Below are 23717 nucleotides of genomic sequence, written 5' to 3' on the forward strand. Positions count from 1 at the left end.
CATCATAAGTGCTGGTACATTTGACTATTCATGAGGAGGAAAAAATTAAATTAGATCCTCATCTTATACAAGACACAAAAATAAACTCTAAGTGTTTTAATGACCTAAATATGAATATGAAAATATCTCTATAGCCTCTTTAAAATGACGTAAAGGAAAAAGTTAATGTTTACATTAAAATTTAAGACCTACAAGACAAAAGACACCATAAGCAAGGTTAAAAGGCAAGACAAAGACTCAAAGAAGATATTTTCAACCCATATGACTGGCAAAGGACTAGTATCCAGAATACACCCAGTTTGTAATCTGCTATTCATAATATATTTACCTCACTGGATTGATACCCATCTGTTCACTTATTGGTTATATCATCTCCTTCCCTCTTCCCAAATACAGGAGACTGTAAGCATCTCATAGCAAGAATTTAGCACCATGCCTAATGATTTGAGAAAAGAAAAGAGGAGTATACTCAGATATACATTATAGTTTGTTTCTTTTTAGTGAATTTTAAGATCAGTTTAAAAACATGTTAAAAAAATAAAATATATAAATAGATATCATTTATTGACCCTAAGTATATCTCACTGGCTAGTATATACTTTTTACTCCTTGTGTAAAGGAGTAAAAAGATTTTAACATTTTAAATTCAATTATAGAGTTATGAATAAATCCCCAGTTGGGAGGAGAGATATGAAAAACATCCTAGGAAACTAGTATATCTGTATTGGTTGAGACTTTTAAAAAACAGCAAAAAGGAAGGAAGGAGCTGATGATTAAAAAGTAATACAAAGTTACAAGCCATTAGCTGTAATACCGGCTTACTTCTCAAATGAGCAAAGACCCAAGAAATATATCCATAATATCAATAAAGGACGTTTAAAATTCTATTTCGGGAAAAAGAACAACAGCAAAAATGGGTAGACCTGCTGCTTTTAGAAAATGGTGTCATAGGTCGGGCACGGTGGCTCACGCCTGTAATCCCAGCATTTTGGGAGGCCAAGGTGGGCGGATCACGAGGTCAGCAGATCGAGACCATCCTGGCTAACACAGTGAAACCCCATCTCTACTAAAAATACAAAAAATTAGCCAGTCGTGGTGGCGGGCACCTGTAGTCCCAGCTACTCGGGAGGCTGAGGCAGGAGAATGGCATGAACCTGGGAGGTGGAGCTTGCAGTGAGCCGAGATAGCGCCACTGCACTCCAGCCTGGGTGACAGAAAAAAATCATAATTAAAAAAATGAAAAAATAAAAAGAAGGCTGGGCACGGTGGCTCACGCCTGTAATCCCAGCACTTTGGGAGGCCAAGGCGGGTGGATCACCTGAGGTCGGGAGTTCGAGACCAGCCTGACCAACATGGAGAACCCCTGTCTCTACTAAAAATACAAAATTAGCCAGGCATGGTGGCATATGCCTGTAATCCCAGCTACTTGGGAGGCTGAGGCAGGAGAATCGCTTGAACCCAGGAGGCGGAGGTTGCGGTGAGCCGAGATCTCACCATTGCACTACAGCCTGGGCCGCAAGAGCAAAACTCTGTCTCAAAAAAAAAAAGAAAAAGAAGAAGAAGAAGAAAAAGAAAATGGTATCATATTAGCTGACAAAACATACGATTTTTTACTCCAGTTTTGTTTTCTTCTTCCCCAGCAAGGATCATGATCTTCGTAACTATCAAGAGGAGAATAATGTAAAGAAAAAGTGACAGGGAGACACATAAACAAATATGGTATAGTTAGCAATCTTAAAACAAGTGAAGTCCAGATTTGTATGTGTTAGGGTACTGAACAAATGTATGTATCTGACTTTATAAGAACCACCATTGATCATCTTTTATATATTGTAGAGAATAGAAGTGATCAGAAAACAGAATTAGGATTAAAGGACAGAAAAGAAGACAAACATTTTACCTTCAGGTTTCTGGCAATAAAAAATGCCTGATAGAACAAGAAGCTTCTTTAAAGAATACTTTTGTCTTTGCAAGAATTTGTGCAGTAGCTAGCTCAGGGTTTCTCAACCTTGGCACTTTAACATTTGGGGCTGGATAATTCTTGATATGGGGGAGATGTTGTGTGCATTAAAGATGTTTAGCAGCATTCCTGGCCTCTGCCCACTAGACGTCAGCAGTACCTCCTCCCCAAGTTGTGATCAGCAAAAATGTCTTGCCAAATGTCCCTTGCTTGGCAGAATCACCCCTAGTTGAGAACCTCTAGGCTAGATAATCATCTTTTAGGTTTCCTAAAGAAGGACTTCTTGGTAAAGCATTGGGAAGAATATCCATTCCGGCAGATAAAGTGACAGCTAACCTGAACTGCGTGTGTTTATTTTATACTTGTGAATGGGTTTGCCCTCTTCCACTGGCCACAAGCCCTACATTTCCTTTTGTTCTACAACAAGCCTTTTAACCTGTGTTTGTGTCTAAGGACTAACAACTAATCTCCTCCCATCCCCCACCTCTCTGAAAGTTAAGATTTCCAAGGAGCTAAGGAATGGAGTGATCCTTTTGGGAAGGCTTTGTTGGAATAAGTGGAACTTGACCTACTTGTTAAAAAACAAAGCATTTTAATAATTGGAGGAAAGAAGCAGGTCAAAGTAGGACAGATGTACACAGCACTAGTCAGGTTGCACACACAGATAGTCAAGGGGAGGAAAAAAATGAACAAGGGTTAATTCAAGCGCAGGAATAGATCAGGTTTCCTATAACAGAAAGTACTTGTAGATTTATGCTATTTAGAATAATTCCTTCTTCTTAAAAAGAGCCTGTTACTACTTGTCAGGCATCTTTCTTCCATCCCTACCCATTTCATTTGTATATTATCTCACAATTCAAAGAATATATAAATCTATATGTTTGGAATGTATTTTTACCTGTCCTCATTGCCTCCTCTCCTGTTTTTATACTTGCTGTTCCCTCTGCCTCAAGTTAACTCTGCCCTCCTCCTTGCCACCTCGCATTCTCATCCTTCAAGACTCTGCTGAGCTCACTCATGCTTCATGGTCCCTGTCTTCATCCCTAGGCTGAATGAGCTGCTCCCTCTGTGCTGCCGTAGATGTGTCTGTCTATGCAGACAAAGCACCTGTGCATTTTACTGTTGTGCATTGGCTTTTGCCATTCAGTAGGGAACTCCCAGAAGGACAGGAATTTGCTCACCTTTGTAACTGCAAACTTTATACAGTATCTTGAATGTCCTGAGTTTTTAAGTAAATCTTTATCAAATTAACTTGGTTTATTTAAATTTATATTCATGGTCTTTCAAGTTTAAGAAGTATATCAGTTTTGGTATTTAAGAGTCTTTTTGACTTTTAAAACTATAATGTTGGTATCTTTCTTTTTGAAGTAACTCAGAACTTCAAAAAGAAGTTTTAACTTATTCCACAATGCCTTAGAGTTGTCATTTTAACATTTATATTATAATGAGCTTTTCCCAAAAATTGGTTTGTTTTCTGATCTAATGGGAGTCAGAAAATGACTGAAGCTAGAATTAAGAGTTGAGCTATTTGGTGACAAGAGATTTAATCACGTTCATAGCTCTTTGGATTCTTAGAAAACTTTCGTAGGCTTTCTAGTTTATGTATAATATATTGAAATATATTAATGTATGATATATACATATAATTTGTGTTATACAAGGTATCATATAAACATAAAATAGTATTAATATTATTGTTACTGTTATCTTCCTGAATAGTTTATTCATATCAAATTATTGAGGAAGAAATGTTTTAAGCTATAGATTGTTGGCAAGAAAATCTCATTTCCAAGAATACTTCTTTTGTTATCAGATACAGTTAAGGCATACCTGGCATGCCTATGACCTGGAACCCTAATCCTGATCTAGACTGATCTTCCAAACCAGTGTTCATAGAAAACTGTTCTGGGAGATGGGTGTTAATGGTTAGATGTCAGAAAAAAAGGTTCATGATAAATAAATTGCATAGTATATCCCTTCTTGGAGATCCACAATGTGCTTTTGGCCAATTAAAGGCTTATAAAATTTCTGCAGTAAATAAATCTATTTTACCTTGTGTAACCCATCATTTCCAATACTTAATACAGCACAGAATGCTGTTTTCCCAGCACATCTATTAATATCCTGCAAAACAATGTTTTTTAGCATACCAATTTGGGAAACTGGTCTAAAGTAATTACTTTTTCTAGTTAAATAATCCATTTTTTCAGACCATTTGTTTCTTACGTAATACTGTCTAGCTAATGAAATCATATTGGATTTTCCCCAAATATGTATTCACCAGACATAGTACCTCCAAGTGAGAATACCATCCAGCTTGCTCAACTTTCCCTTCATCTTCCAGGCCTTTGTAAAATGTGCCCTTATTGTATACCTGCTTTTACATTTATAATATTTTAAGACCTAAGGCTGATATTTCTTCTTCTCCATTACAGCAGTTATCTAAAATAACTATTAACATGGTTTTTTTGTTGTTGTTTATTTGTTTTTGAGACAGAATCTCACTCTGTCACCTAGGCTGGAGTGCAATGTGTATCCCACTTTTAAATACTTTGCCATAGTGTTTTGGAGGCAAATAAGTGTTTTATAAATGTTGGAAACTACCAGCCTTTTGGAAAATAAACATAGGAAATAATTTTACCAAACCTGCAACACTGAAACTTTTTAGTAGTCAATAGAAAGTTTGTGTTACTTTCTAAGGCCAGTGTTGTGCTTGTGTGTAGAAATATGGTATCTTACTGTTTCCATTTTTCTCTAGTTGATACACCAAAATCGGCAAGCTATCTTAAACCAGTTTGCAGCAACTGCTCCTGTTGGCATCAATATGAGATCAGGCATGCAACAGCAAATTACACCTCAGGTAATGTGAGAAAACCAGACGTCATTAGTACTTCTTTAACCCACACAGTGTTTCGTAAAGTGTTGACTTGAGTGTCTTTGAAATGGTCTGTGAGCTGATCTTTTAATGATGTTTGTAGTGTAGTTTTCTTCTAGAATGAATTAATTACTTTGATACCTCTTACTGATATTTGATCTAAAGCAAATGGTGCTTTGTTTTGTTTTATTATTATTGTCATTGTTATTGGATACCGGATGACTAAGTAGAAAAAGCTCTTATTGCTGTAGTGAATAGCACCAGTAACAGGAAGCCTCTGATATGAAACTATGTGAACGGTACCCGAAACCTGATCAAAACCCAGTCACATTGCTAAGCTGTCTTAACTATCTTGTGTACTATATTCAGTCTGAACATCAGCATTTTCTAGCTTTTATTTATTTTTTAAATCCCTTTTTTAATAAACCCAGTGCCATTAGAACTTTAAACATAAAAAGAACTAGGTGGACTTCTAAATGTTACCTAGTACTCACTCCCTACTTTACCCCCATACATACTTAAAAATTTTTTGTTTCAACTACTTACTTTTATTTCATAACAAAGTTGATGTAAAAGTCTGAGAGATAAGGAATTTTAGAGAGGATTCAAACAGTATTCTTTTCCTCTCCACAATATGGGACTAGATGGGTTACGGGCAAATACAGGAAGCCAGCACCTGTATTATTAAAAGGGATAAGTACAGCCATGCATCACTTAAAGACAGGGATATGTTCTGAAAAATGTGTTTTTAGGCAACTTTGTAATTGCGCAAATGTCATAGTGTATTTACACAAACCTACATGGTATAGCTTACTTATACATCCTGGCTATGTGTATTTCCTATTGCTCCTAGGCTACAAACATGTACAGCATGTTACTGTACTGAATACTGTAGTCAATTGTTATGGTATTTGTATATCAAGACGTACCTAAACATGGAATAGGTACAGTAAAATACTGTAGTACTATAACCTTATGGGACCACCGAATTTGGTCCGTCGTGTGCAACTGAAATGTCTTATTACTAAAATGCCTTATTGCTGAAATGTCTTTATGCATCACGTGACTGCATTGACTGAAGCTGTTGGTAAGCAGCAGATATTGACATCTTCATGGATCCAGATTTCAGTTTCTGTGTCTTACAAATTATCAATCTTAGTGCTAGCTAATTCAGGAGTAATTAGGTTGTAAGGAAACAAGACCCCACTTTTGGATTCACATAAAGATAATTCCTATCAGAAAGTCTTATTTCATAGTGTCTTCTAGATTCAACTGTATGTAGTTGGCAAGAGCTGTATGCTTTAACCAGATTCTCAATCTGAATTGACATTTTCTGAAGAAGCCTTTATTGATATGCCATGTTATATTGAAAAAGTGATTTTAACCTAATTTGACCACTTTTTTCCTCATCCATAATATTACAACTGTTAAACCACTTACACTAATGCCTGGAATAATCTGAAACTCCAATAATAATACAACATAGCTCTTTTCATTTATTTTTTTTTTACTATTTTATTTCTACTTCTTTTTAAGTGATATTTTCTTAGGCATTGGATCCTAGATTTCTGAATCTTCCTTTTTTAATGGTATTTGTAGGTTTTTTCTAATTGTAAAGATAATACATGTTCATTGTAGATAATTTGGTAAATACAGAAAAGTATAATGAAGAAAATTAAAATCACCTATAATCACATTTTATTTGTTTAAATAAAGTCGGATAATGATCTCAGTGAGGAAAGAGGAAAACTAAGTTTCTTCTTACCAGAAACACAGTAAATTTTTTGAAATTGAAAAAGTCTTCTAATGATCTAATGAAGGATAGGACAGAAGTAATTAAGCACATTTTCTTTCACCTCCTTATGGTTTTCATGTTTCTCTTAATAATGTTCATGGCCAATATTGTAATACTAATCAATATATACTTTCTTTGAATTTTTCAGTTCTGTGTAACTTTTAATTGAGAATTTACGTGCTCGTTTATAATGGTCAGATATTGTTTAGCATTTCTTGACTACTTTTAGTCTGTAAAATGTACTTAATTCATTTTTTCTCCTGTGTTTGTTACTTGAGGTTTTTGTTCCTTTTCTGTTTTAGTTTCCCTTGTACAGTGATAATTGCTATGTACTTTATTGCCCCACGAAAGTAGGCTTTAATCCAATAAACTCTCCAGGATAGAGAGTGATATAATAATTTTAGTAAGTGAGTTTTTTCCTGCTTTTCAGCCACCCCTGAACGCTCAAATGTTGGCACAACGTCAGCGGGAATTGTACAGTCAACAGCACCGACAGAGGCAGCTAATACAGCAGCAAAGAGCCATGCTTATGAGGCAACAAAGCTTTGGGAACAACCTCCCTCCCTCATCTGGACTACCAGTTCAAATGGGGAACCCCCGTCTTCCTCAGGGTGCTCCACAGCAATTCCCCTATCCACCAAACTATGGTACAAATCCAGGAACCCCACCTGCTTCTACCAGCCCGTTTTCACAACTAGCAGCAAATCCTGAAGCATCCTTGGCCAACCGCAACAGCATGGTGAGCAGAGGCATGACAGGAAACATGGGAGGACAGTTTGGCACTGGAATCAATCCTCAGATACAGCAGAATGTCTTCCAGTATCCAGGAGCAGGTAGGAGGGTCACAAGTTTATGTTGTTCTAAGTAATCCATACAGGCTTAGGTCTCTCTCCACCTTCATGTCCTTGCTCGGACATTAAAACAGTGTGTGGAAGAGGAAAGACACTGACATGGGAGTCTGGAGACCCAGGATTCAGACTCAGCTTTTGACACTAAATGACTGGTTTGAGGCTTATCTCCCTTTTGTAGCTGAGATGATTGAATTAGAGGATCTGTAAGGACCTGTCTGACTCTAAAATTTTGAGCATTTTGTATACAAAGTACATTCCCTTTTTTTTTTCTTTTTTGTTAGACGGAGTCTCACTGTGTCATCCAGGCTGGGAGTGCAGTGGCGCAATCTCAGCTCACTGCACCCTCCACCTCCTGGGCTCAAGTGATTCTCCTGCCTCAGCCTCCCGAGTAGCTGGGATTACAGGCATGTGCCACCGCGCCCAGCTAATTTTTGTATTTTTAGTAGAGACAGGGTTTCACCATGTTGCTCAGACTGGTCTTGAACTCCTGACCTCAGGTAAGCCACCACACCCAGCCTGTTCTCTTATTTTTTAATTTCTCTCATTGATCTCTATGAGAATTCAATGAAAGTGTTCCCCACACAATGGATTTTAGTACATTAATTCAAAATTCGCATGTAGTTTTTTCATTGTGTGTGAGATTTTGTTTTTGCCAATTTGCACAAGGATAATTTATCTCCACAGGGTATCTCAGACTACTCATTGGTGTCATCACTCTCAGCTGCTGCTGTTGCAGCTTCCTCTCCAGCCTCAGTCAACTTTCTGGCTTCCAAAAATTTTTTTCTTTTTTAATCTTTCTTTGGCACTGACTTCCATTCTCTTTGTCCTGGGTGATAATATCTTTTCTTATTTCTTTTCTGTCACTTTGAGATTCTAATAGGTAATGACAATGATACACACCTGATTAGTCTACTCTGTTTAATCAGACTTTTATGCAAAATTAATTGTCAATTCCTGAAAAATAATTGAAATAAATCCCTTGATTATATAAATGAAAGAAAATAGGTAAATTTTAAGACCGCTTAAAAATGAATTTCAATGAGAAGCCTGCTGTTTGACTTGAATAAAATGTCGAAGTTATACAGATATTTTTGACATGGCAGTATGCTTATCAGTTTTGACAGCCAAATCAATTTAGAGTTTCCATTGTGATGGTAGCAAGTACTAAAATCCTTTGACTATCAAATTAAGTATCTAAAGATTTGTGCCAGAGCACCAGAACCTTCAAAGAGATTTTAATCAAAATTATGCCACATCAGTTTCTTTGTCCTCAAGACAATGAAGTCATCTTTGGCTGGTTTATATCACTGACACTGTCTGTGTGGGCAAGAAAAGGATTATAAATCCATATTTTAATTATATGGTTGCCTGAACAAGAGTGTGGCCTTCAAAAGGGTTTTGTTTCCATGTGTCTTACAATTTCTGTATGCAAAGAATTTGACAAAGCTTTTTCACTTTAGCTTGCAGAAGTACTTCCTCCAACATTAGAAGACTTATATAGTTATCTGCATCCCCATTCCTCCTCCAAAATGACAATCTGACTAAAACAGCAAATGGGTTTTTAGCAGCATTCCTGATATTGATTGCAGAGCCCTAAATCAAAATATTTATCTCCTGCGTTAGGGGAAAAAACTAACTAGAAGTAAGCCAAACATTAATAAATTCCTCATGAAATTATTCTAAGGATTTTTTTCTATTAAAAAAATAGAAATAGTATTTCTGTCCATTTTCAGGCATGCACTTTGAAGTTTCCTCTGGAAAGTCAGGAAAGGAGGACTTTATATCCTGCTTTCATTCCTTGACAAAGCCACCTGGAAAGGTGGGCCTTCAGTGCCCCGGTTCTCGTGAAATTGACAAGTTTCTTTCACAGCTGTGGGTCTAGTCTTTGATCTGAGTTGTGTCAGCATAGAACAAAGTGAGCTGAAATAATGGAGTGGGTGGAGCTTCCTCTTTCCCCGTACCATGATGGGAAAGATGTGTTGCCACCTATCATGAGTATCTGGTGCCTGGGTTTTTCTTCCAGACCAACTTTTGATTGACAAAAATATTTTCACAAAATAATAATTTGCTTTTTATAAAGTCAGCTTTCATACTACAAACAAAACCCAGAAGCTGCGTGCAGTGAAGAGAACAGCGGTTTCATCCAGTTGCAAACTGAAATGAAATGGCAGGGCTGTCAGTTCTTCCATGGACTGTTTCAAAATAATACTGGAAAAATGTTCAGCTTTTCTGGAAAGAATAAGAACGTTTAAAGATGCAATATTTTACATTTCTGTCACCACTCTTAATTATAAACTTGCTCCAAATTGATCAGCAGTCTGGTAGAGGACCAGGTTTTGTGTTGGCACAAAATCAAGTTCTGGAAAAGTTCCAGCCTTTTCAAAAACAAAAACAGTTTATTGTGGCTTAAGGAAATCCAGATAGAAGGGCTCTTTGGCCTTTGTTGGTTTTATGCTTCTATTCCTAAGAAATAGGAAGTACCAAAATATATGTGTTCCCAACATGTTTCCAGGTTTGACAACTTAAGGTCCATAATCCAGCCCACTTGTTTTGGTTAATAAAGTTTTACTGGAACACAGCCATGCTTACTGCTCTATGTATTATCTATGGCTGGTTTCACACAGAAGAGTTGAGTAGTTGTTCAAGAAACTTTATGGCCTGCAAAACTGAAAACATGTATTATCTGGCCCTTTGCAGAAAAAGCCTGCTGATTTCTGTGTTACGTGATGACAGTAAAACCAATGAATAACTGCATTAGCTTTGCTTTATATCCTTTGCTTTCACCTCTTTCTGATTAATATAGGCCCCAAGTAAATAAAGGAACATGTAAGTCATAGTAATGGCAGAGTAAGTTTTCTTGTATTTCTGAAAACAAGAAACTTCTAGGCTACCATGCTATGATGATGAGTGTGCAAGAACAGAATCAGACATTTAGAAATTGTTGTCTATTAACACAGTATTCAAAGTAAATATGAGAAATTGGTTTCTTTAGTGTATCTGCCCACTTCATGGATTCCTTGAAGCCCATTTAAAGACCTCTTTTCTGTGAACTACAATAAAATCCTCTTCCACCTATTCCTCCTCAGTGATCTCATCTCCTTTTGGGGTTTCAGGGACCTTTACATGCTAGTGACTTCATTCTCTATCTCTAAACAGTATCTCTCAGCTCATATGTACAGCTGCCTACTGGATGCACATACTTGCATTTTCAACCAACACCCCAAACTTAACTTGTACAAACCTAGGCTCATCAACTCCACGTTCCCTTTTATAGTTCTGTGTTCCAGCGACAGTAAACTTTCTGAGTTCTGAGAAACAGCACAGACCTTGTTCTCTTTTACTTCCAAGGGCTTTGTACATTCTCTATACTCTATCTAAAGTATTATTCCTTTACTTCTCATTCCTATTCTTCCCTCCTCTCAGATATATCTCCCCTGCAGAGTCTTCCTGGACACTCCTAATCATAAAGTACTTGCCACCCTGTCTTAAAACCACTTGTTAACCTAGGTGTCTTTCTTTTAAATAGCAAGTTCCTTACGTGAGCAGAGTGTGACCTTTTTAACCATTGTTTCTCCAGTGCTTAGCACAGTGGTCTCACAGTAAATAGATGCTCAATGAATCTTTGAAGAAATAAATTAATGGAAGTATGAATTCTAATTCTAGTTGCCACTGTCACGTGTCTGCAATGCTGGTTATGGTCGGTCTAGCAGGGAGACTTAACATAGTCTAGGCTGGCTGGGCACGGTGGCTCACACCTATAATACCAGCACTTTGGGAGGCCAAGGCAGGCGGATCACCTGAGGTCAGGAGTTTGAGACCAGTCTAGCCGACATGGTGAAACTCCATCTGTACTAAAAATACAAAAATTAGCTGGGTGTGGTGGTGGGTGCCTGTAGTCCAGCTACTCAGGAGGCTGAGGCAGGAGAATTGCTTGAACCCAGGAGGCGGAGGTTGCAGCTAGCCAAGATCACACTACTACACTCCAGTCTGGGCAATAGAGCAAGCCTCTGTCTAAAAAAACAAAAACAAACATAGTCTAGGCAAAGATAGAACTGTAAAATTTTTCATCTAGAAGAACTAGATTATCTGATTGATGGAAGTTATCCAAGATCCAATGTAGTAGCAGAACTGGGACCAGAACTCTTAAGTATTCCTCTAATTCATTACCCACAGGCTAGTTCTTTCTACTAAAACTCGGTCATTTCACAGAGGATTTTGAGAGAAATGAAACCACTCTCTATGATACTATAATGGTGGGTACATATCATACATTTGTCCAAACCCATAGAATGTACAATACCAAGAGTGAACCCAAATGTAACCTATGGACTCTGGGGTATGTTGATAATGAAGACAGCTATACATGTGAGTGAGTGGAGAAGGGGTATGTAGCTTCATTTATATAATCTTTACCAAAAATAAACAAACCCTATCTAGTGAAAGAAAAAACTATAAAGTCTAAAGTTAGGAAATCTCAGTACCATCTACTTAGTTTTGCTTTGAACCTAAAACTTCTCTAAAAAATTAAGTCTTTTTTAAAATAATAAAATTAAAAGACCAACACTAAAAACAACAACAACAACAAAACAAACAACAAAAAAGTCACAAGGGAAACTGTTCATTCCAGTGTGGACAGGTAGAATGTGAGATGAGGCCAGAAAGAAATATCAAAAAGCTTGCTCTTGTACTTGGAGTCTCTTATTTATTGTTTACTGTTGACTCCACAAAGTAATATCCAGAATACGATAAGCATCTTGTCCCTCTCACATACATATTTTTCTTTTTCTGTTTTTTCTTTTTTTTTTTCTCTTCTTTTGAGACAGAGTCTTGCTCTCTTGCCCACAAGTGGCATGATCATGGCTCACTGCAGTGTCCGACTCCTGGTCTTAAGTGATCCTCCCACCTCAGCCTCATGAGTAGCTAGAACTACAGGCATGTACCACTGTGCCCGGCTAACTATTCTATTTTTTATAGAAACAGATCTCACTATGTTGCCTAGGCTGGTCTCAAACTCCTGGCCTCAAGCCATCCTCCCACCTTTGCTTCCCAAAGCACTGGGATTACAGGCATGAGCCACCACACCAAGGCTATATTTTTTCTAAAAGAAATTAATTTCATCATAAATGAGATTAAAAACACACTAATACAAGAGGTTTTTCTTTTAAGGATCACAACCAAAATAGTTTAAAATGGCGGGTTAATGCAAAGACATTAGAAGTGAAGATGGTGGCAAAACAAAAACAAAAAACCCACCCTCTAGAGTCATTCAGGAAAAAAAAAAAAAGCTGGGCGCGGTGGCTCACACCTGTAATCCCAGCACTTTGGGAGGCCGAAGCAGATGGATCACGAGGTCAGGAGTTCAAGACCAGCCTGGCCAGCATGGTGAAACCTCGTCTCTACTAAAAATACAAAAAATTAGCCAGGCATGCTGGCGCGCACTTGTAGTCCCGCTACTCGGGAGGCCGAGGCAGGAGAATCGCTTGAACCTGGGAGGCAGAGGTTGCAGTGAGCCGAGATCACACCACTGCACTCCAGCCTGAGCGACAGAGTGAGACTCCATCTCAAAAAACAAGAAAAAGAACAAGAAAAAAAAAAAATTGGATGCTGGGCGCAGTGGCTCATGCTTGCAATCCCAGCACTTTGGGAGGCCAAGGCAAGTTGTCACCTGAGGTCGGGAGTTCGAGACCAGCCTGACCAACATGGAGAAACCCTGACTCTACTAAAAATACAAAATTAGCTGGCCATGGTGACACATGCCTGTAATCCTAGCTACTCAGGAGGCTGAGGCAGGAGAATTGCTTGAACCCAGGAGGCGGAGGTTGTGGTGAGCCGAGATCTCACCATTGCACTCCAGCCTGGGCAACAAGAATGAAACTCTGTCTCAAAAAAAAAAAAGAATAGAAAAAGAAAAAAAATGGAGACCCATATATTCTAAATCAAAATTACTTACCTTACATATAGAGAAAGCAGCAAGGAGAAAATATGTAGCTTCATTTATATAATCTTTACCAAAAATAAATAAACCCTATCTAGTGAAAGAAAAAACTGTAAAGTCTGAAGTTAGGTCAACTTTCACAGAAAATTTGAAATAGTTTTAAAATTGTAGCCGGGCGCGGTGGCTCAAGCCTGTAATCCCAGCACTTTGGGAGGCCGAGGCGGGCGGATCATGAGGTCAGGAGAGCGAGACCATCCTGTCTAATACGGTGAAACCCCATCTCTACTAAAAATACAAAAAATTAGCCGGGCGTGGTGGCGGGGGCCTGTAGTCCCAGCTACTCGGAGGCTGAGGCGGGAGAATGGCGTAAACCCGGGAGGCAGAGCTTGCAGTGAGCTGAGATCCAGCCACTGCACTCCAGCCTGGGTGACAGAGCCAGACTCTGCCTCAAAAAAAAAAAAAAAAAAAAAATAGCCTGTAAGACCGGGCATGGTGGCTCACGCCTGTAATCCCAGCACTTTGGGAGGCCGAGGCGGCTGGATCACGAGGTCAGGAGATAAGTCCAGCCTGACCAATATGATGAAACCCCATCTCTACTAAAAATACAAAAATTATTTGGGCATGGTGGCATGCGCCTGTAATCCCAGCTACTCGGGAGGCTGAGACAGGAGAATTACTTGGACCCAAATGCTTGAAGCAGAGGTTGTAGTAAGCAGAGATCACACCATTGCACTCCAGCCTGGGAACAAGAGCAAAACTCGGTCCCCAAAAAAAAAAAAAAATGTAGCCTGTAATAAAAAAAGAGTAAATTAACTACGTCTCTGGCAAATATAATGATTTTTTTTTTATTTAACCAAACAAACCAAGTAAAAAGAGAAAAAAAAATCATTGTATGAAAAATAACAAAAATTACATTAATAGTGGCAGAACACAGTAGATATTACACAGGCATATATGCATGTGTTCGCAAAGAGACATCAAGGACATAGAAACATGTTTATGATGTAATGTTGAGTGAAAGAAGCAGGTCACGGAATCTTACAGGATTTTACAAAGATGTAAAGGAATTATACTAAATTATGGGCAGTCATACTATGGCATCCTTTTTTTGCACCTTCGTAACTTTTTCTGCCTTAAAAGTATTTAACTGTGAGGTGTGTTTTGTCAGGAAAAAAAAAACAAAAAACAAAAAAAACAGAGTGCTAGCACTAAACATTTTTTAGAAAACATTTTACTCTTTTAAATTGTTATGGATATCTACTTTTGGCCAAAGGAATAACAGGGACCAGATTTATTTTCCCATCTGAAACAAATAAACAAAAAACAGACAAAGTACGTTCAACAGTAGTTCTTGAGATTGTCCAGACTGTGCTGCAGGGAGGGAGAATCCAGTAGGAGCCAGGACATTTCCCTGAGCTGAGGAGGTAGAGCTGGCAGTCTGGGAAAGCCAAGGCACCTAGAGGTAGCAGGGCACAATACCAGAGAGGACAGCACTACATAGAGAATTGTAGGATATGCAGAGGGTCCCATTTAGCTGAGAGCTGCTGCCCACACGCAGGCATGCATGTATGTGTGTACAAATCAAGGCCAGAGAAAACCACCTGAAAAGATAAGAGGGAACAATCTTCAAAGTTCACACAGGGCCAGCGCCTCTTCCTACCAGCCAGAGTAGAAAACCCTGTAATTCAGGGGGTATCAAGTAGAATACTCAGAGATGGTTTGCCTCGGTAGTGGGGCAAATTCATAAGGCCTAAACTCTGCTCTTGTGTCATTAGGGACAAGACCTAAAGAATTAACCTGTTTCCATGTAACCTAACCATAGCCCAGACAAAGGTCAAAAATATTTAAAAGAATAGAAAAAAAATCCAACACCTAACAAGGTAAAATTCACTAGGTCTGGAATCTGATTTTTAAAACTACCAGGTATGCAAAGAGATAGGAAAATACAATCTGTAATGAAGAGAAACCCAGCCAATCAAAAATTCAGAAATTACACAGATGATAGAATTAGTAGACAGAGACATTAAAGCAATTATAAATTATAAATTCTGTATGTTCAAGAAGCAAGAGGAAGCTTGAACATGTTAAGTAGAGCCGTGGAAGATATAAATAAAACCCAAGTCAGACTTCCAGAGATGAAAACTACAGTGTCTGAGATTTAAAACAAAAAACTCTAGATGTGATAAACAGCAGATTAGAAATTACAGAAGAAAAAATTAGTGAACTTAAAGATTAACAATGGAAACTATCCAAAATGAAATCAGAGAAAAAAGACTTAAAAAAAAAACTGGTAATTTACTCAAAATTGATCTTATAATTCAATGCAGAATTTCAGCATGCTTTTTGGAGACATTAACAAACATCCTAAAATGTGTATGGAAATGCAAAGGACCTAGAGTAGCCAAAACAACTTTTAAAAAGAAGAACAAAGTTGGATATCTGCCTAATTTCAGAAATTGCCATAAAGTCACAACAATCAAGACAATGTGGTACTGGTACAGCATAGAGATCACTGGAACAGAATAAAAAGTTCAGAAATAAACCCTTACTTTTATGGTCAGTTGAGTTTTGACAGTTCGGTCAGATGGCTGCTAATAAGCATCATCCTAAATAAAAAGGAATAGCCTACTGATAAGTGCTCCAAAATGGCTGAACCTCAAAAACATCATGCTAAGTGAATGCAAGCCAGACACAGAAGACCATGTATGGCTACATCTACATGAAATTACCCCCAAAAAGCAAATCCTTTAGAGACAGAAAGCAAATCAGAGGTTACCTGGGACTAGGGGTGAGAGCAAGGATTGACTACAAACAGGTACAAGGGAATTTGGAGAATGATTAGATGTCTAAACTGGATTGTGGTAATGGCGGCACAACTCTATAAATTTACTAAAAATCATTGCATTATGCAGTTACAGTGTGTCAATTTCATGTTGTGTAGATTATGTCTGAATAAAGCTTAAAAAGGGGAAGGAGGAGGGGAAGAGTGGCTAACAAAACTTTCTCATTATTTTTTATTTTCACACGTGACTTCTTTTTCTTTTCTTTTCCTTTCTTTTTTTTTTTTTTTTTTTTTGACAGTCTTGCTCTGTCACCCAGGCTGGTGTGCAGTGGCACGATCTCGTCTCACTGCAACCTCTGCCTCCCAGGTTCAAGCCATTTTCATGCCTCAGGCTCCCAAGTAGCTGAGATAACAGGCATTTTTGTATTTTTAGTAGCGACAGGGTTTCTCATGTTGGCCAGGCTGGTCTCAAATTCCTGACCTCGAGTGATCCACCCACCTCGGCCTCCCAAAGTGCTGGGATTACAGACATGAGCCACCGCACCTGGCCACACATGGCTTTTTCTTAGCTATTTTTTTCCTTTTCAAGTTTAATTTACGGCCGGGCGCGGTGGCTCACGCCTGTAATCCCAACACTTTGGGAGGCCGAGGCAGGTGGATCACCTGAGGTCAGGAGTTCGAGACCAGCCTGGCCAACATGGTGAAACCCCATCTCCTCTGAAAATACAAAAATTAGCCAGGCGCGATGGCAGGCGCCTGTAATCCCAGCTACTCAGGAGGCTGAGGCAGGAGAATTGCTTGAACCCAGGAGGCGGAGGTTGCAGTGAGCCAAGATCGTGCCACTGCACTCCAGACTAGGTGACAGAGCAAGACTCCATCTCGGGGGGTGGGGGGAGTTTAATTTACTACACAAGTAATTCATCATGTATGTTCATACATATTTTTACACTTAAAAATTCATATAAGCAAAAAAGAACAGAAACAGATCATATACAATCCTGCTGCACAAATCAACATCTTAGTGAATGGAAAGCATTATTCCAGACTTACATTTATTTATCTATTGGTTTATGCTGAGATTTCTTGCCCTAGTTTAAGATACTAAATTTTTTCCATGCTCTGTTGAATACGATATTTGTAAATATGTTGCCTGACACAAAACAAGGCAAATAAGAAAATTATTTGTAAATATATTGTGACAGATCATTTCGGGTTTTTTCATTTATGGGGTTAATAAATTTATAGTATATCAACATAAATTAATTTGTGTCAATTTACAGGAATGGTTCCCCAAGGTGAGGCCAGCTTTGCTCCATCTCTAAGCCCTGGGAGCTCCATGGTGCCGATGCCAATCCCTCCTCCTCAGAGCTCTCTGCTCCAGCAAACTCCGCCTGCCTCCGGGTATCAGTCACCAGACATGAAGGCCTGGCAGCAAGGAGCAATAGGAAACAAGTAAGGGGGCAGTTTTTATATATGAGCATCCTTGATACTGTGATAAATCCCTGATACTGATAAATGCTACAATGGTTGAACCTCAGGAACATTATGCAAAGTGAAAGAAGGCCGGACACAAAAGGCCACATATGGTTACATTTATATGACGTTTCCCCGTTTATATGTAGAGACAGAAAGCCCCACATAAGAACAGCCATGTTTTCATGGGCTGATTGTATTCACAGGCTAAGTAGAAGATTATTGGCTACTTCCATTTGCATAATGGAAAGAACTAAATTTTATATTATCAGCAAAGAAAAATGATTTTTAAATCTTATAAGTATCAAGTCACTTCTAAGGCAAATTTGTGTGCCAACAGTACAGAAAAGAGATCTAGTGTCCCCAACCTTTCCATCCTAACCTGAGCACATGTCAGAATATGATGAGCTCACAGCAGTAACAGCTTCCCTGGGACAGACATAGAAATGGGTACTTTTTAAAAAGTTTTTCTTTATAAGAACACTTTAAAATCTTATAAATCTGAAACCAAGAATGGCAAATGTCAGAATTCAATAGAGCTGAGTAGTGGGCACACAAGTTTCACTTTTCCCGGTGTATTTAAAGACTTTATAACAATAACAAAAGTTTTTAAGGCTTACCCCTTTTTAATCTCTAGATTTTTAGTGACCTTGACTTACCCATCTTGCTTAGAATTATCTCACTAAAGTCTTTTTTTTTTTTCCCCAAATCCTGGCTGCTGAACTTTTCACACATCACTTTGAGTTTTATAAGGATTTTAATTTGGTTGTGTCTTAGCTCTAATGACAGGGAAGCTGTCTGATCTGACAACATAATAAGTAAGGCAGTTAAAGTTGAAAACACAAGACTATATTCTTCTAAAGTTCATTGAAAGGTGAGAGAAAATCTTCATGTTAGAGAACTGTGTAAGTCTCAATGAAGACCATGTATAAATTAGGTAGAAATGGAACCGTATCTGTAATATAAGAGGAATTTAGTCTCCTAATGTATTCCAATCCCAACTTCCTAAACTCACTCTGGATTTTGTGGCCCATCATTATAATCACTACCTTACAGGCACTCTGACTCCCTTGCCTAGCTCTCCCTCTGTTGCACTTATGCCTGGCAAAATTCTCCCTAATGAAATCCAACTAAACTCTTACTTTGTACCTCCATCTACTCATCGAAATATGGCTTGGGGAAAAAAAACAGTCATGCTGACATGTCTCAATAACCTATTTCTCTGCTCCCCTTTACAGTTAAATTCCTTAAAAGATGATACTCTATCCACTTCCCCTACTCCTACTCCTTGTTGAACTAATCAGGCTTTCATTCCTATCATTCCACAAAAAAGTGTTCTTGTCAAGATAGTTAAATGTCCTCTTCAGTGCCAAAAGCAATGCTCATCAGTAGCATTTGACATGTTTGAGCATTATTCTTTCTTGAAGCTCTTCATTTGGTTTCTAGAACAACTCTCTCGAGAAAAGTGACTCTCCTCCTATCACTTAGTCTCCTTTAGGGTCTTTCTCATCTCCATGACCTCCATTTGAGGGCCCCAGAGTTGATTCTAGGACCTCTTCCCCATACCCACTCCCTCCTTTGGTTACATCACCCATCTTACTATTGTCAATGCCTGTTTCTATATTTGACTCCCAAATTTAAACCTCCAGTGCAGATGGCTTTCCTGAACACCATACTGTATATCCAGCTGCCCAACCAATATCTCCACTTACAAATCTAATAGGCATCTCACACTTAACATGATGAAAACTAAAGTGATATTTTCACCAGACCTGCTCCTCTAGGTTACTTTTTCCCATTTCAGTAAATGACAACTCCATGTTCCACTTGTCCAGAAGAAAAGTCTTTCTCTTTCTCACATCACATCAGCAAATCATGTCAGCTTCTTAACACCTCTCTCTTCTTACCAATTCCACTTGTGCACCTTAGTGCAAGCCACAATCATCTTTTCCCTGGGCCATTCCAGTAGCTTCCTCTCCTGCTTCCACCATTGTTGCACCATCATTTAATCTCCACATATTAGCCAGAGCCATGCTTTTAAAACGTGAGGCAAAGTATGTCAGTCCTTTACGCACAACTCATCCAGTAGCACCCCATCTTACTCAAAATACAGAATAGGGCCCGTAAAACCCCACATCATCTTGTTCCTGGATACCTCTCTGATCCCATCTGTTATTCTCACTGCTCACTCTGCTACACTGGCTTCCTTTTATCCTTCTGCTCCTCAGATGTGCTAAGTACACTGCAAACTCAGGGTGTTTGCATTTTTTAATCTCTCTGCTGGAATGTTCTTCCCTCAGTGGCCACATGGTTTGTCTCTCACACTTCAAGTCTTTCCTTAAATGTCACTTTGTTAGAAACAGACGTTAAATGTCACCTTATTACACTTCCCTGGCCATCATTTATGAAATAATAGCATTTTCTACCCCTGGCGCCTCCTTTCCATACTTTTTTTTTTTTTTTCATAGTGATTAACACTTGACATACTGTGCGATAGTCTATTTATTTGTGATTTTTCTTTTCCATCTAGAATATGAGCATCATAAGAGCAAGAACTATATTTTGTATTACTTCTGTGTCTCCATCGTCTGGAATAGGGAGGCCCTTTATCTACATCTGTTGAATAAATGAGTGCAAATACTCCCTAAGTCAATGTCTTGGATTCAGATTCAAATATGGATGTAGGTTTTTGTTGTATTTTAGTAGTTTTTGCAAACTTTGACTTTCCAGATCATTTGGGAAAGAAAACAGTTACCATCAACTCTTGAAACACTCACACTTGTTCATTTGGTTCATATGCAGAAGTTTATTAGTCAACATAAGCATTGTGTATTAGCGTATATCACCTGGAGACGGTGACCGCTCACTATCTCTGTCACACAACGCAAGATACCATGAGGAACACTGAAAACCCCTGCTGCCAATTAACGAAGAATCTAGTTGGTGAGGGGGCAGGTCAGAGAGAATCAAAACATGAAACGGTCAGAGAACCATTAAGTAGAATGATGTAATAGAGTTCAGAGGTAGTACAATGTAATTCTTTTTCATTATCTCTCTGGTGGCAAGAGAAAGAAATGGTTAAACAAACGTGTGTGTCCTGGAACTGGGTAGTGCTTCTGTGTAAGGCTGGTTGATGGGAGAATCCCATTGCTTATTAGCATTTTAAAGGATAAGAAGTCCTGTTGTTTAACCTTTTGTTTCTCAGACTTATTAGACCAGGGACTCCCCTGCTTGTTAATACCGGTAATATCTGTGGAACCCACTCTGGGTCAGAGTATTCATCCTTCTCTTTTTCCCATCATTTAGTGACTACCAAAGACCTAGTGCTACCCTGAGAAAACTGTGATAGCTGCTACAAAGCAGACAGGAAAGCAGAGTGAGGAAGAGGGCCTGTGAGTGTTGGACTTTAGGTGCCAGTGAACCCAGATGTCTTTCTAGGACCTGGGACAGTGGTTGCAGCTGCAGAAGAGCTTGGTCTTCTNGCAGTGGCCGGATCTCAGCTCACTGCAAGCTCCGCCTCCCGGGTTTACGTCATTCTCCTGCCTCAGCCTCCCGAGTAGCTGGGACTACAGGCGCCTGCCATCTCGCCCGGCTAGTTTTTTTGTAATTTTTAGTAGAGACGGGGTTTCACCGTGTTAGCCAGGATGGTCTCGATCTCCTGACCTCGTGATCCGCCCGTCTCGGCCTCCCAAAGTGCTGGGATTATAGGCTTGAGCCACCGCGCCCGGCCGAATTATATTAATTTTTATATATTTTAAGAAGATACAGTCATGCTTGCAATTTACGGATGTAACATATTTTATTTGGAAACAGGATCTAGTCACATTATCCCTTGTTCATGATCAGTGGATGTAATCTGGATTGTTTTTGAGTTTACAGTGTGTTCAGTCAAGCTGTCCAGAACCAGCCCACACCTGCACAGCCAGGAGTATACAACAACATGAGCATCACCGTTTCCATGGCAGGTGGAAATACGAATGTTCAGAACATGAACCCAATGATGGCCCAGATGCAGATGAGCTCTTTGCAGATGCCAGGAATGAACACTGTGTGCCCTGAGCAGGTAAGTGGCACAGCTGGCACACTTGCCACACTACATCACAGTTCATTATTCTGAGGAAAATCAGGTATGTTGACAGTTACTCATCAGAAACAGCCACACTTCTTTATTTATTCTTTCCCACTAACTTTTAATAATTACTGGCTCTTAAGATATACAATGAAAATTTTTGACAGACTTTTTTTTTTTTTTTTTTTTTGAGATGGGATCTCACTTTGTCACCCAAGCTGGAGTACAGTGGTTCAATTATAGCTCACTGTAGCCTTGACTGCCCAGACTCAAGGGATCCTCCTACCTCAGACTCCTAAGTAGCTGGGACTGCAGGCACATGCCACCCTGCCCAACTAACTTTTTTACTATTTGCAGAAACAAGGTCTCACTATGTTGCCCAGGCTGGTCTTGAACTCCTGGGCTCAAGCGATCCTCTTATCCCAACCTCCCAAAGTGCTGGGATTACAGGTGTGAGCCACTACTCCTGGGCCTTGACAGACTTTATAAATAAGATTTTAGTTTCATGAGATTTTTAGTTTTTTAGATTTATTAAACAGTACATGGCTGGACGTGGTGGCTCTTGCCTTTGGGAGGCCAAGGCAGATGGATCACAAGGTCAGGAGTTTGAGACCAGCCTGGCCAACACGGTGAAACCCTATCTCTACTAAAAAAAAAAAATACAAAAATTAGCTGTGCATGGTGGCATGCACCTGTAATCCCAGCTACTCGGGAGGCTGAGGCATGAGAATTGCTTGAACCCGGGAGGCAGAGATGCAGTGGGCTGAGATGCGCCACTGCAGTCCAGCCTGGGCAACAGAGCAAGACTTTGTCTCAAACAAAAACAAACAAACAAAAAAACAGTACATGTAATATATTGTCTTGGAATACTCCTTTATATTTTGAACACATTTTCTTCATTTCTACCTTTTTTAATTCAGTAAGCATTTATTCAGTACTTACTGTGTACAAAGATAGCCTTGTACATGCATATGTACAAGTTGGAGAAGACACAACATGAACAAAGGGTCATTTTAATCATAGGACAAAACAAGTGTGTTAAGAGATGGGTCGTACGTGTTTCTGTCAGATGAGGAGTGTATGCACAGTTGACTACTGAGGGCTTAAAAGAAAAAAGCCCTGATCAAAAAAGCCATTATGAAAAAGTTGCCTAAACAGAATAGAAAAAAAACATTCAAGATTGGTTATCACAGCATGACCTAGGCAGGATAGGGGTTGAAAGCCTAATTAATGTTAAGGGGATATTTGTGTTATATTTAGAGAAGTAATGTGGTAAGCTTTTTGGATATGTTTCATGCCATCTAAGTGTGTGGAATTTATCCTGGAGCCTCTTACAGATTTTTAGAAGAGAATGACTAAATTCAAAACGGTATTTAAGATTAGTGGAATAACTCCCTATAGTTGCTATTCTCGTTATTCATATCGGTAACCACATAGTACACCATAGTAAGTAGGCTGTTACCATGCAGCCATCATTTATAGCAAATCATAAAAATATATAAACACTGATTACCCTTTTTATCTTCAAGTGATATAATATACACCTCTATACATGAGGTGATGTAATATATGTATGTATAGAGGTATAATATAATGTATAGAGGGGTATATAATGTATAGCACCTCATTACAGTTTATTTCTATTTTGTCCCTCCTGTGCTACTATCATCATACATATTATATCTATATATGTTCTATTCCCTGCAGTTTATTATTTTTTCTTTAGTCAATTATAAATTATAAATTTATAAATTCTACTTACAAATTTATAAATTAATTATAAACTATAATTGACTAAAGAAACTTTAAATAAAACCTTTTTTTATATTTACCCACATAGTCACCACTTTCAATTTTCTGCGTTCCTTTTTGTAGTTCTAAATTTCCATTTGGTATTATTTTCCTTCTGCCTGAGGGTCTTGCTTTAACTTTTTTTTTTTTTTTTTTGAGATGGAGTCTCGCTCTCTAGCCCAGGCT

General features: G+C 38.7%; 1 protein-coding gene across 1 annotated transcript in view; it reads left to right on the forward strand.

Annotated features, from left to right (window-relative positions):
* The window catches only part of NCOA1 (nuclear receptor coactivator 1), a 275560-nt gene that overhangs the window by 241444 nt on the left and 10399 nt on the right, over positions 1-23717 (forward strand). Inside the window, exons 18-21 of the mRNA XM_025354227.1 lie at positions 4719-4820; positions 7061-7463; positions 17479-17650; positions 21551-21734. Of these exons, the coding sequence (XP_025210012.1) occupies positions 4719-4820; positions 7061-7463; positions 17479-17650; positions 21551-21734 (861 nt within the window). The remainder of the gene's footprint in view (positions 1-4718; positions 4821-7060; positions 7464-17478; positions 17651-21550; positions 21735-23717) is intronic.

This window comes from Theropithecus gelada, chromosome 13 (genome assembly GCF_003255815.1).
Source record: "Theropithecus gelada isolate Dixy chromosome 13, Tgel_1.0, whole genome shotgun sequence".
NCBI classification, from domain to species: Eukaryota; Metazoa; Chordata; class Mammalia; order Primates; family Cercopithecidae; genus Theropithecus; species Theropithecus gelada.